The sequence below is a fragment of the Colobus angolensis genome, unplaced genomic scaffold (genome assembly GCF_000951035.1).
Source record: "Colobus angolensis palliatus isolate OR3802 unplaced genomic scaffold, Cang.pa_1.0 Scaffold28, whole genome shotgun sequence".
Lineage (NCBI taxonomy): Eukaryota > Metazoa > Chordata > Mammalia > Primates > Cercopithecidae > Colobus > Colobus angolensis.
Genome location: NW_012116043.1, coordinates 2,249,840 through 2,263,497, shown reverse-complemented (window position 1 = coordinate 2,263,497; position 13,658 = coordinate 2,249,840). Strand labels below are relative to the sequence as shown.

The 13,658-nt window shown below is 43.6% G+C and overlaps 1 protein-coding gene across 2 annotated transcripts in view; it reads left to right on the top strand.

The window, feature by feature from the left end:
- The window catches only part of TMEM132B (transmembrane protein 132B), a 321,710-nt gene extending 308,267 nt beyond the window's left edge, over positions 1 to 13,443 (top strand). For both annotated transcript variants that reach the window (XM_011948388.1, XM_011948389.1), the window contains 4 exons: positions 1,686 to 1,891; positions 8,567 to 8,837; positions 10,328 to 10,519; positions 11,437 to 13,443. In XM_011948388.1, coding sequence (XP_011803778.1) covers positions 1,686 to 1,891; positions 8,567 to 8,837; positions 10,328 to 10,519; positions 11,437 to 12,582 — 1,815 coding nt within the window. In that variant the 3' untranslated portion in view covers positions 12,583 to 13,443. The remainder of the gene's footprint in view (positions 1 to 1,685; positions 1,892 to 8,566; positions 8,838 to 10,327; positions 10,520 to 11,436) is intronic.
- Positions 13,444 to 13,658: the final 215 nt, after the last annotated feature.

Here is a 13,658-nt window from a genome sequence, read left to right as displayed (position 1 = left end):
TTTTATAAAATAAAGCAAAAAGAGGGATAGAAGTAGATTCTTTTTTTAATTTGAAAAGTTAAAGAAATGCCATATTCAGCTCCCCCTGGAATTTTGGGCATGAGAGACACATTAGCTATCAGGCCTAATGGTAGCTCTATCTACTGCTGTCTTAGGCCTGGAGGGAAAAAGATTTTAGACTGCTAAGTTCTGACAGGATAGGAAAGGAGCTCCAAGAATGAACTTAGCCAGACTCCAGTAACTCTCCAGCAATCCTTGTTCATTGCTTTGTGGACTAGGATTATCAAGTTGAAGTCTCAATGATTTCAGCAGATGTCCCAATGAGTAGCCTACTTTAATTATACTTAAGGATTCCTAAAGACGTCATTGGTGTTGAGAAGTGGAAGTGACAAGGATCCATCCTTGTGACTGGGGATGCAGGGTGAGTCTGAAGTGTCCCATTAGCTATTTTCTCCTTGGTTTCCACGGCTTGCTGCAGTGTAGAGCTATTGGGTGGTAAAAGGCTGATTTCTTCATTTCCAAGGAAGCACATTCATATTGGTACCATTTTTTGGGAGGGAGGGAAGGTGGTAATTTATCTCAAACAACTTGGAAGTTCACTCTTTAAGTTTGGAAGTGGGCACTTCTGACATTGTTCTTGAGCCATTCACTTGACCATGTCAAATAGGCAGTTGGATGTGTGTATCTCGGGCTCAGAAGGGAGGCCTGAGTTGTAGTTACAGATTCGAGTGAGGAAGAGAAGCAACAAGAGTAAGTCCTAGTTTCTGGCTTGCAAAAGTGGGGCTGTGGTGGCTCCACTGGTTGAGGTGGGGGCCCTGCCAGCAGCCCTGAGGGGCTTGACATTGCCCCTCAGCAGTATGAGTGCAAAGGTTGCACACTACTTTTTATTTTCTGTCCTCTGCTCATGAAATGATTTGTGATCCCTCTTTCTTCTCTCCACCTAGATACATAAATACATTTTCCTGATTGTCCAGGGGAGAAAGTCAGCAACAATTTATTTGCTTATCCTGAAAATGTGAAGTAAAATGGGTACTTAAATGGTCTAATGCTCAACCTACTGAAGCATGCACATTAGAGAGGCCACCCCCAAGGCTGAGTCAAAAGACCATGGTGAAATGCCACATTCATTCTGCAAAATTATAGCTGAATGGGGCAAAAATAATTATATCCATGTTTCTAAGGCATTTCACAACTGTTTTGCCTACCAGGATTTTAATCTAGTGCAAAGCTCTCCTGATTTTTCAGAGATCCTCAGTATGACTTGAATAATGTGCTTTTTCAGTAACATAAAAACCTTTTATGCATCTTCAGATATGGTGCAGGAGTGAACTATGAGGCACCTGGGGTTTGATTAGTGATCGTTTGAGTACATAAAAAAGGTAAGATAAAGAAAAACACTGACACATACACACAAAAGGCAACAGAGGTTATATAACTCCATTAAATTATGTTAATGGTTTTACTTGTCAGTATTTTGTAATACAAAATAGTTTTCCTGGAGTCTATTTGTCAGTATTTGTCACTAATTAGTGCCTACAAATTACCTTTTGTACAAGTTCTGTTCATCGGGTTGTTTTGGTGTCTAATAAATCAGAGCTGCTGCAGTTCATGAACTTTCACTGTTGTTGGTATTTGCTTGTGCTTTTCCTCCTGATGCATCTCAAGGTTCTACCTCCTCCCCAAAGGTTTCCAACAACTGTGATTCCATTTTTGTGAATGGGAAGGAAATGAAGAGCAAAGTGGACACAATTGTGAACTTCACCCACCAGCATTTCACCTCCCAGTTCGAGGTCACTGTCTGGGCGCCCAGACTCCCCCTGCAGATTGAGATCTCAGACACTGAGCTGAGCCAGATCAAGGGCTGGAGGATCCCGGTTGCTGCCAACAGAAGGTGAGGAATCAAAGAGAAGACTTTGGATCTGATTGTCCTGGGGCCCAAATCTTTGTGGGAGGCAGATTGGCCCTCAGGGACTCAAGCCCTTGGGAAGCAACATCCACGGTGGGAAGTGTGGTCTGGGTTTTGGGTTCAGATGGATCTGACTTGAGTACTTACTAGCAGCTTGACATGAGGAAATTTTAATGAAGATAATTGTAATAATAATAGTAACAACCTCATTGAGTAGTTGCTAGGATTCAGTAAAATGAATGCAATACGTAACAAGCACCTATCACAAGATGTGGCATTTAGGACATAGCTATTTTCCATTCCCCACTCACTTCTCTATTGTTCATTCCTATGTTATTCACTCTCAGTTCCCCTGCTTGTAAATGTCAGCCTTCCTCCATGGAGCACAGTACAGTGGTTAAGACTGTGGGCTGTGGGATAAGGCTGCCTGAGTTGTTCCCCCCTCTCCCCGCACCGGGTAAGACTCTTCATTTTGCTGCCTGAATTTTAACCCCAGTTTTACAACTTGTACCTGTGTGATGTTGGACATGTGATTTAACCTATCTCTTTCTCAGTTTCCTCATCTATCAATTAGGGATGATAACATTACTGAAGGGTTGTCCCAAGAACTCAGTGAATGGATACATACTATAGTGGACAGTTCTAAAGATGACTCTCGCCTGTAATCCCAGCACTTTGGGAGGCCGAGGCGGGCGGATCACGAGGTCAGGAGATCAAGACCATCCTGGCTAACACGGTGAAACCCCATCTCTACTGAAAATACAAAACAATTAGCTGGGCGTGGTTGTGGGTGTCTATAGTCCCAGCTACTCGGGAGACTGAGGTAGGAGAATGGTGTGAGCTGGGGAAGCGGAGCTTGCAGTGAGTCGAGATCACGCCACTGCACTCCAGCCTGGGTGACAGAGCGAGACTCTGTATCACAAAAACAAAACAAAACAAAACAAAACAAAAAAGATCACTCTCCCTTCCCATGATCCCCATCTCCTTCTTCTTCAAACACTAATCTGGTAGTGCTGGGAGGGGATTTTACAGATGTAACTACAATCCCAAATCAATGGACCTTAAAATACAGAGATTAGCGAGGTGGTGGGACCCACCAGAGAAGCCTCTGAAAGCAGAGTTCCTGCCAACTGGTAGCAGAAGGGGAAGTTGGGAAGATTTGAGGATGAGAACAACGTGATGATGTACTGCTGGCTTTGAAGGTGGGTTGAGCCACTTGCTGACGAATGTGGATTCAGCCACTTACCAAGGAATGTGGTAATCTTCGTGGTAGCTGAGAGCAGCCTCCAAATGACAACCAGCCAGGAAATGGGACCTCAGTTCTATAACCTTAGGAACAGAATTCTGCCAACAACCTGGCTGATCTTAGAAGTGGATTCTTCCCTAGCACTTCCAGATAAGAGACCAGCCCAGTTGACGCCTTAATATTGAACTTGTGAATCTCTGTGTAGAGAATTCAGTTGAGCCTGCCTGGATTACTGGCTTGCAGAACTGTGAGTCTGTTGGTGTGGGCATTGTTTTATTTTTATTTTATTTTATTTTATTTTATTTTATTTTATTTTATTTTTTGAGACAGAGTCTCACTCTGTCGCCCAGGCTGGAGTGCAGTGGCCGGATCTCGGCTCACTGCAAGCTCCGCTTCCCGGGTTTATGCCATTCTCCTGCCTCAGCCTCCCGAGTAGCTGGGACTACAGGCACCCACCACCTCGCCCGGCTAGTTTTTTGTATTTTTTAGTAAAGACGGGGTTTCACCGTGTTAGCCAGGACTCGATCTCCTGACCTCATGATCTGCCCATCTCGGCCTCCCAAAGTGCTGGGATTACAGGCTTGAGCCACCGCGCCCGGCCTGGGCATTGTTTTAAACCATGAAGTTTGTGGTCATTTGTTATGCAGCAATGGAAAACTAATATAGAGCCTGTTGCCCAGTGGTGGCTTGTAGCCATAAGTCATACCTCAAATGTGAATGTGCCTTTAGAATCAGGCAGTGAGTGGAGGCTGGAAGATTTTGAGGAGCATAATGGAAAAAGCATCAATTGCCTTGAACAGATTGTTAGTAGAAACATGGGTGTTAAAGACATTGTACATGATGAATGAGGATCATTGTAGAGAAATCCCAAATCACCTTATAGAAAGCTGAGATCATTGTGCACACATGGGAAGTAGAAATCTGAACTTGAAAAACGCCGCCAGTGAGGGTTCAGGGGGAGTTGAGGAGCATGGATTCTGGTTAGGAGGTGACAGAGTGCTTTGCAAGAGTGTGCCCTGCAGGTGTGTGGAAAGCAAGTGAGGTCAGATAGTTAGCTGAGGAGAAGACCAGGCAAATACTGAATGTGCTCTTAGATTCATCTTGCTGCTAATAGCAGAATGAAAGAGGAAAGAGAAAATTTTGGAAGGGCTACGAAACGAAAAGAAACAGGGACCCGATGATGTTGAAATTTTCAGTCTTTCCAGACAGCAAATGATGAAGAAATTTTAAGAGATTCACTGTCAGAGAAGTGTGCTTGAAACAAAAGGCCAAGGGTGGATCTTGGAAACCCTTTGCTGAAACTTAAAGGGCCGCTGGGGGAAGTGATACTGCCCTGCCTGCCGGACGTCTTCCAGCCTCCACCCAGCCCAGGGAGGTGCCCTCGTCTCCACTGGCAAACCCAGAGGGGTTCAAGTGGGATTCCTGCTTCACTGTCCAGAATAGCACCTCAGGGCTCTCAAGCCAAATTTTCATTAGAACCTAAGTGCACAAAAGTAGGCTAGGACATACGCACTGAAACAAAGCAAATTTAACTACAGTAGATTTCAGTTGAACCCAGTTTCCTGTCATAATGTACAAGATGTCCAGAATATAAGTGAAAAAAATCACTCATCATACCAAGAATTAGGTAAACCACAACTTGAATGAGAAAAGATGGTCAACTGATGGCAATGCCCAGATCAACCAGATGTTAGAATCTCTGACAAGGATTTTAAAGCAGCCATACCACAGGAGAAACAAAAGCTTTCAGTAAGAAATCACAAATAGCCTTGGAACCAATTAAAAAGGAAAATACCTCAGTGAGGAAACATAACTTATGAAAAAGAACCAGATGTAAATTATAGAAGAATATAGGAACGAGGGTGAACAAAAGCCCTCAATAGGTTCAGCAGTACAGTGAGATGACAGAGGATAAAATCAGTGGACTTGAGAACAGACAATACCATTTACTTAATCTAAATAACAGAGAAAATAGACTTGTGGGAAAAAAGGAATGGAGCATCAGGGGCTTGTGGGACTATAAGAAAATATCTAGGATTCCCATAATTAGAATCCGAGAAGAAAAGGAGAAAAGGTGTCGGGCTCAAACAGTGTTTGCAGGAATAATGGCTGAAAACCTCTCCGATTTGTCAAGAGACATAAACACATAGTTTCAAAAAGCTTGAGAAACCACAAACATGAGAAACCCGAAGAAATCCATGTGAAGACACGTCGTAATTAAACTTCTGAAAATGAAAGACGAAGAGTCTTAAAAACATCCAGAGACAGGTTATACCAATTTGAATGGCAATGAATTTTTTGCCTGAAACCACAGAGACCAGAAGGACTTGGCACATTTTTCAGGTGCTAAAAGAAAGGAACTGTCAGCCTCAAATTTTTTACCTGGCAAAAGTATCCTTTAGGAATGAAAGGAGAATAAAGACATTCTTATATGAACAAAAACTTTGAGAGTTAGTTTTCAGGAGACCTACCTTTAAAACATGGCTAATGGAACTTCATTAGACAGGAAACTTCAGTAGACAGAAAAAATTATAATGGAAAAGGATTTGGAACTTCAGAAAGGAAAGAAGAATGATAGAATGAGTAAAAATGCTGTTAAATAGGATAGACTTTCCTTCGCATCAATTTTTTACATCATGTTTGGTATTCAAAGGGGAAAGTATGACATTATCTGATGTGGTACTTAGGATAGGTAGAAAAACATACTTAAAACAATTATATTCTTTTTTTTTTTTTTTGAGACGGAGTCTTGCTCTGTCGCCCAGGCTGGAGTGCAGTGGCCGGATCTCAGCTCACTGCAAGCTCCGCCTCCCGGGTTTACGCCATTCTCCTACCTCAGCCTCCCGAGTAGCTGGGACTACAGGTGCCCGCCACCTTGCCCGGCTAGTGTTTTTTTTTGTATTTTTTAGTAGAGACTGGGTTTCACTGTGTTAGCCTGGATGGCCTCGATCTCCTGAGCTCGTGATCTGCCCGTCTTGGCCTCCCAAAGTGCTGGGATTACAGGCTTGAGCCACCACGCCTGGCCAAAAACAATTATATTCTTAAAAGTGGTCAGGGTAATGGGACTTACAGGGAACTAAGGTATCTACACTCAAAGTAGCAAAGCTTTGGTATCGTTAGACTGTAATAAGTTATGCTTGCATGTTAATAAGCTCCGTGTATACCATTGCCAATATCCTGGTTTTGATATTTTCTTATAGTTAGGAAGATGCTAACTTCAGGGAACTGGGTAAAGAGTGTATAAGATCTCCTGGTTTTTTGTTTGTTTGTTTGTTTGTTTGTTTTTTAGCTTTTAGTTAATTTGTAATTATTTTGAAATTAAAAGTTTAAATAAATGAATAGGATACAATCTGCCCTAAAATAACAGGATTGTTTTGTTTCATTACTACAAGATTTCTAACATCTCATATATTCATTGACCATTATTATGATACTGCCACATTTTAATGAAACGCATGCCTAGTGGTGTTCTTCTTTTTTACCCATTAATTTAAAGGGAACTTCCCATTGCTAGCACAAATGGTCAACTAGTGTCATTTATCATAAAATAAATTTAACCTAAAATTATTACAAAGAAAACTAAACAATGTTGTTAAATTCTGAGTAGACACCATTGCCTGCCTATGTGAACTTGTCTTTATTAACTAATGGAAAGTAGTTAGTTCTGAGAAGCTTTAAAGACATCCTAGCACAGAACAGAGACTTTCCCTGTGACATATTCAGAAGGATTGAAAAATAAAATGGGAATAACTTTTCAGTATGTTATTCGTTTTCTTTGTTTGTTTGTTTCTTGTTTTTTAAATTGAATGGTATATTTCTTTGCCACCTAATGCCATCTGTCTTACTCACGGAGATATTCATTTCTTACTTTGGGAAACCAAAATTATTATGCTATTGTGCTGGTGAAAATTTTTTCTATCTTTTTATAAATGGTTCTCAGACCTTTCAGGGAGGCAGAATGTCATATAGTAAAGAAAGTGGCTTTCAGAAGTCAAATGGAGCTGTATCCAGACCTGCTGATTGCCAGTTATCTGGGATACATATTAATCACTCTGAGCCTGGTTTCTTTATGCAAAATAAGGACATGTTTCATAGCTGTTGAGAAGATGAATGGACTTAGCTATAGAAAGGAAGGGGACACACGTGATGGGGCAGCTGGTCTGGCTGTGTGGGCCCTGCCTCGGGAGACGGCCAGCTGTGTGGCCCTGGCTGAGTGGCCGCACAAACCACGTCTTGGTTTCCTCACTGGTAAGATCAGAGAAATAATTCAACCTCGCTCTTCGGGGCTGTGTGAAGATTACATGCATTGAATATGCATGGCTGTCGTGTGCTGCGTGGGCGATCGATGTCCGCTCTCATCCTTATGTAAGCACGTGGAAGAGGACACACAGTAGGTCTAATTCAGCATGCATGAGTCGCTCCCCTTCTCCCATTTCTCCTCTGACAGAATCCGCAGGCACCGAGGGCACAGACTGGTCAGTAGTCACCAAACAAAGCACTCTCAAAGGGACACAGGACTGCTACTTCTTGAGGGGAAGGTTCTGGAATTGCAGAGCCAGAGAGGCTTTCTCAGGGTGGATTGTGGACAGGTGGAGGTTAGAGGATAACAGGTGCCAGGGAGAGAGGAAGGGCCAGAGCCATAAGGAAGGGAGAAGCCAGGACGGGCAACAGGAGAGACACGTTTCAGATGTTTTAGCAGTAGCATGAGCAGGTCTGTTCACAGAGCAGTGATTTTAGATTAGTGTAGGACGGTAGAAGGAAAGGATCCTTTGGCAGACTTTAGGGCCATAAACTCAGGAAGCTGCTTCTTTCTGTACAGACCAGAGGGCCTCAGCTGATGAGAAGGTGGGGTGTTAGAACCATCCACAGCCGATGGTTCCTGGTTGGTCTGGGGTTCCTAAAGGGCCATTTCTGAGATGTCATCATACCTTGACCTACTTGGTCCTCATGTGGAACTATGAGGGAGGAAAGGGGGCCAGCTCTTCCTACGTGTTCATTTCCAAGGGGAGGTAGCTGAGCCTGTGAGAGGGTGGAGAACTTGGCAGGAGGTCCAATGTCAAAATGAATCCAAACAGCAGTTCTGACGCATATCTTAGGTTCCTCCATCCCACAGGGGAATGGTTTTAAAATGACCAGTTTCCAGGACACCAAGACCAGAGCCTCAGCCTCTGTATGGGTCAGGAAGGCAGGAGCTGCCCTTGCCATTCCTGTTGCAAGCACAAAGCACGTGATCCTCACCAAAGTGCTTGTGGAATGAGTGAATGAACAGGGAATGGATAGATGGCTGAGCAGGTCCGGCAGGAGAAAGACCATTTCATTTCATTCTGTGGGCTCACCTAGAATCTGAAAAACAAGGGCATGTAGAACTTCTTAACAATGAGGACTTTGTTCTGTTTTGATTCCTTGTGCTCCAGGCCTACCCGGGATAGCGATGACGAGGACGATGAGGAGAAGAAGGGGCGAGGCTGCTCCCTGCAGTACCAGCACGCCACGGTGCGCGTCCTCACCCAGTTTGTGGCCGAGTCGCCTGACTTAGGGCAGCTGACCTACATGCTGGGCCCCGACTGGCAGTTTGACATCACTGACCTTGTGACTGAGTTCATGAAGGTGGAGGAGCCGAAAATCGCTCAGTTACAGGACGGCAGGACCCTGGCTGGTCGGGAGCCGGGCATAACCACGGTGCAGGTACACGCTGCCACGCCTTGCCACTTTGCCCAGCGCCAGTCTGTGTTGATGAGTGGCCAGGTAGAGGCTGTTGTGCAGATGTGTGTCTGTGTGCGCATGTGCACGTGGCCGTGCATATCAACGTGTTGTCACTGTGCATGTATTGCTTCTGTTTGTTTGTAAGAGAATAATGAGAAGCAATAGAGCATTCACCAATTTTAATAACCTAAACTCAGATTAATTTTCATATTTTAGAGTTGAGAAAAATATCTAATCCCTTTTACCAAGAAGGCTAAATGAAACATATAGTGTGAATAATCTTTTCCCCAATATCATACTCTCCATTTTGTAATCACCCATAGAAGGTGGTTGAACTGCTGAAAGCTAGTTTTTTTCCTCCTAACCTTGAAGTTTAACCATTTAGTTATATCATACCTTGTAGACAAAATTTTTTCAAAACATAATAATCCATAGCTAAATATTCTTTATCATAGTGACAGTAAAATTATTTTCTAGCCAATTTGACAGGATAAGTATGCAGAAATGGTGCAGAATATTTCTTTATACAAATTTAAAATGTTTCTGCTCAGAGTTAACTAAGTCATATTTTATTGTAGCCAAAGCTATATTTTTTGCCAAGCTGGATGAAACATGTTATATTCTGTGTTTTCTATTTTTGTGTAACAAATTACCACAAACTAGCAGCTTAAAAAACACCTGTTAGTCAGCTAGTATTTCCGCAGGCCAGGCATCCGCGTGGGCCTGCTGCATTCTGTGCTCACGGCACCACGAGGCTGAACTCCAGGTCTCGGCTGGCCTGGGCTCTTATCTGGGAGTTTGGGGAAAGACTTGGCTTCCAAGCTCCTTCAGGTTGTTGGCTGAACTTAGTTCTTTGTGATTTTAGGACTGACCGAGGTCCCTGTTTCCTTGCCCACTGTCAGCCAGGGGTCACCAGGGGTCACTGTGCTCCAAGGCCACCTGCATTCCTTGTCACGTCGTCTCTTCCGCCTTCAGTAATGGCTGGATGGAGTCCTTCCCACACTGAACCTCTAACTTCCCCTTCTGCCCCCAGCCAGGAAAAGGTCTCTGCTTTTAAGGACTCACGTGATTACATTGGGTCCACCTGAGTCATACAGGATGACCGCCCTGTTTTAAGGCCAGCTGTGCCATTCTAAGTATTAGCTGTTGGGAAAATGTTGCTCTTTGAGTACCTAATATCAATGGACAGGTTTTTATTATTGCCTCTAAATCACATCAAGATTCTCTCAGAAAATACATGGCTGTTATCATGACGTAAATCAGAGGAAAGTAAATAGACCAAGACGATCTTTATAACACTCCTGTAATTGTTAAGTGTGACTGGGCAACAGCATAATACTCTCCTAACCAATTCCCGCAGGTGCATGCATTGAGCCGAGGGCTGGGAGAGCACTTTGTTGGGAGCCCTAGTTAAGGGGTTCACGGTGCTTATGAGGAGCAGAGATGCATGAGCCTCCTCGCTGACTTTTCAGGTCCTCTCGCCGCTCTCGGACTCCATCCTGGCTGAGAAGACGGTGATCGTCCTGGATGACCGAGTCACCATCGCGGAGCTGGGAGTGCAGCTCGTAGCTGGCATGTCTCTCTCCCTGCAGCCACACCGAGCTGACAAAAGGGCCATCGTCTCTACAGTCGCCGCCCTGGATGTTCTTCAGTCCCCACAGCAGGTAAGTGTCGCAGGGGCCCTGCCTCCCTGGTCAGTGGAGACGACTTTTGTCTCGGTTAGCACGTCCTGTGAAGGAGAACGGGAGTCCTCATGCCTAGAACTAGGGATTCTTGAAGCTTCTTGTTTCTCATCCAGGCTGCCCTGTCTCTGAGAAAAGGGTTCAGGGACTTAGACACATTTCCTCTTATGTGCTTTTCCACACCCACCACATCCCCATACGCCATTTGCTTTCTGCTGGGCTTATCTGTGCCAGGCACAGCCTGCTGCTAGACCGTGACCAAAGGATCACACGTTTTCACTTTTGCCAAAGCAGGTGGTTTTTGATACTTGGAAATTCCATTTCAGCTACTTAAGCATGGCTGATAGGCACCAAATTGCTACTGTTTACAATAATTATGGTCAACTCTAAAACTTCCTCCCATCTCTAAACTTCTATAAATTATTTCTGAAGATACCAGAGCCACTGTGCCATTCCAGTCAGCCAGCCTCACAGTGCCTCTTCCCCAGTCCTTCCAGCCAGTGCATGTTTTGCTATGTCACCACTGGGTTCTTAATGAAGAATGTTCCAAGTGATATTATCTTGAGCAGTAGCCTGATTTGTTGCACCTGATTGATTCAGATCAATTGCCTGATCTTTCAATATGTTTTTTAAAAGGTCAAATTCTATTGTATGTATGCAATAAATTATAGTTTAATGCCATCATTAAAGTGTATTATTTATTCCTTGTCCCAGTGAGGCTACAGCACATTATTGATGCCAGTTCCACCAGTTCAAGGCATAACAAGAACTGTTCAAGATTATAAAACTATAGACATCTTCTCCTTATACTGAAACAATTTATATAGGAAATTATATTTATGTTTTCAAATTTGAAGGAATCTGATTATAACATAATGCTTTGGTTTCATTTTCCTTAGGAAGCAATAGTAAGTTCTTGGATTTTGTTCAGTGATGGTTCGGTGACACCTTTAGACATTTACGATCCTAAGGATTATTCTGTTACTGTCTCATCATTGGATGAAATGGTGGTGTCTGTCCAGGCAAACCTTGAGTCCAAATGGCCAATTGTGGTTGCGGAGGGTGAAGGACAAGGGCCTTTGATTAAGTTAGAAATGATGATAAGTGAACCTTGTCAGAAGACCAAGAGGAAGAGTGTTCTTGCCGTGGGTAAAGGAAATGTCAAGGTCAAATTCGAACCAAGTAGTGATGAGCACCAAGGAGGCAGCAATGATATCGAGGGCATAAATCGGGAATATAAAGACCACCTCAGTAATTCCATAGAGCGCGAAGGAAACCAGGAGAGAGCGGTCCAGGAATGGTTCCACCATGGCACGCCTGTTGGCCGCGAGGAAAGTACCAACAAAAGCACAACCCCCCAGTCTCCCATGGAAGGGAAGAATAAGTTACTCAAAAGTGGTGGTCCAGATGCCTTCACAAGCTTCCCCACTCAAGGGAAGTCACCAGACCCCAATAATCCTAGTGACCTCACAGTGACCTCAAGGGGGCTAACAGACTTGGAGATTGGCATGTATGCCCTGCTCTGCGTCTTCTGCCTGGCCATTCTGGTCTTCTTGATCAACTGCGTGGCATTTGCCTGGAAATACAGACACAAAAGGTTTGCTGTGAGCGAGCAGGGCAACATCCCCCATTCCCACGACTGGGTCTGGCTGGGGAATGAAGTGGAACTTTTGGAGAACCCTGTTGACATTACACTCCCGTCGGAGGAGTGCACAACCATGATAGACAGGGGCCTGCAGTTTGAGGAGAGGAACTTCCTTCTGAACGGCAGTTCCCAGAAGACTTTTCATAGTCAACTACTCAGACCCTCTGACTATGTCTATGAGAAAGAAATTAAAAATGAACCTATGAATTCTTCGGGCCCAAAGAGGAAGAGAGTCAAGTTCACTTCCTACACCACCATCCTCCCAGAGGATGGCGGCCCATACACCAACTCCATCCTGTTTGACAGCGATGATAACATCAAGTGGGTCTGCCAAGATATGGGGCTGGGGGATTCACAGGACTTTAGAGACTATATGGAAAGACTGCAAGACCAGATGTAAACTCCTTTCTTATGTTTGTATTCACCTTTATGCCTTCTGTTTTTTGAATGCTGGAGCAGTGAGTTTGATCAGCAATAGGGGATGATTTAACAAAGTTTGATTTGTGGAGGTCTGGTGGGATTCATTTCTAAGCAGGTAAAAGAGGTCTGGAGAGCTATAGAAGCTGGGTTTTAAGTCTGGATATGCCTCTAAAACAGCCACATGTGGGGACTGAAGAAATTCTAAGACAACAGTTTTATGGACTGCCTGGTACGAGCTCAGTGCAAATGTATTAAACCTGACCCCACAGACATTGTTAGTCATCTCGTGACAAATGGCCATGTGGAATTAGAAAAGATTTGGGTGTTGATTTTTCTATTCCTAGACCTTTTAAAGCACAGTGGACACTAATTGCCCCTTGGCCTGAGTTTAGACATACATGAAAGATGACTGAATGTAGCTATCCTGATTTGTCATGAGCGCTGCTCATTATTTTTATATACATTTGCACCTGCACCTGTTCCTTTGACCTCTGGAATTCTTTTTGAAACATGAAGAGAAGAAATTTCAGTCTTTTCCTTGAGCTCTGTTTGATTTACACATGAGTTTTCTTCCCTGGGATTTGCCATGCCATGTTATTTCCTGGGTCTCCATGCAGGATGTCAGGTTTTTCCAGTTTTCCGCACTTTTCCATCTAGGGACGGTATCCAAGAAGCTTTTTCTCACTTTGTTTTTCCTTCCTTTTGTTGTTGAACTTTCTTGTATAACACTGGGACAAAGGGTTTTACTTAAAATGTTAATATACAATGAGGGAGGGCCATCTCTTTACAGTTTTCTACGTGAAGTTTCAAAAATTTGGAGAAAAGTTGTCAATCACAAACATTTATTTTTATTCTCTGCTTGTTGAAAACTCTTGGGGAACTCCTGGAGTGCATTTCTGAGGGTAAAAAGGCCCCAACATAGCTGTGTTTATAGAAGTACTTTGTGGCCAACACAATTTGTTATCCAAACTGAAGTCTTAAAGTAGAATTGACCTGCACAGAAAGGAAGTTATCTAGGAAATAGATACAGATTGCACTTTCCATTTTACCAGAAGA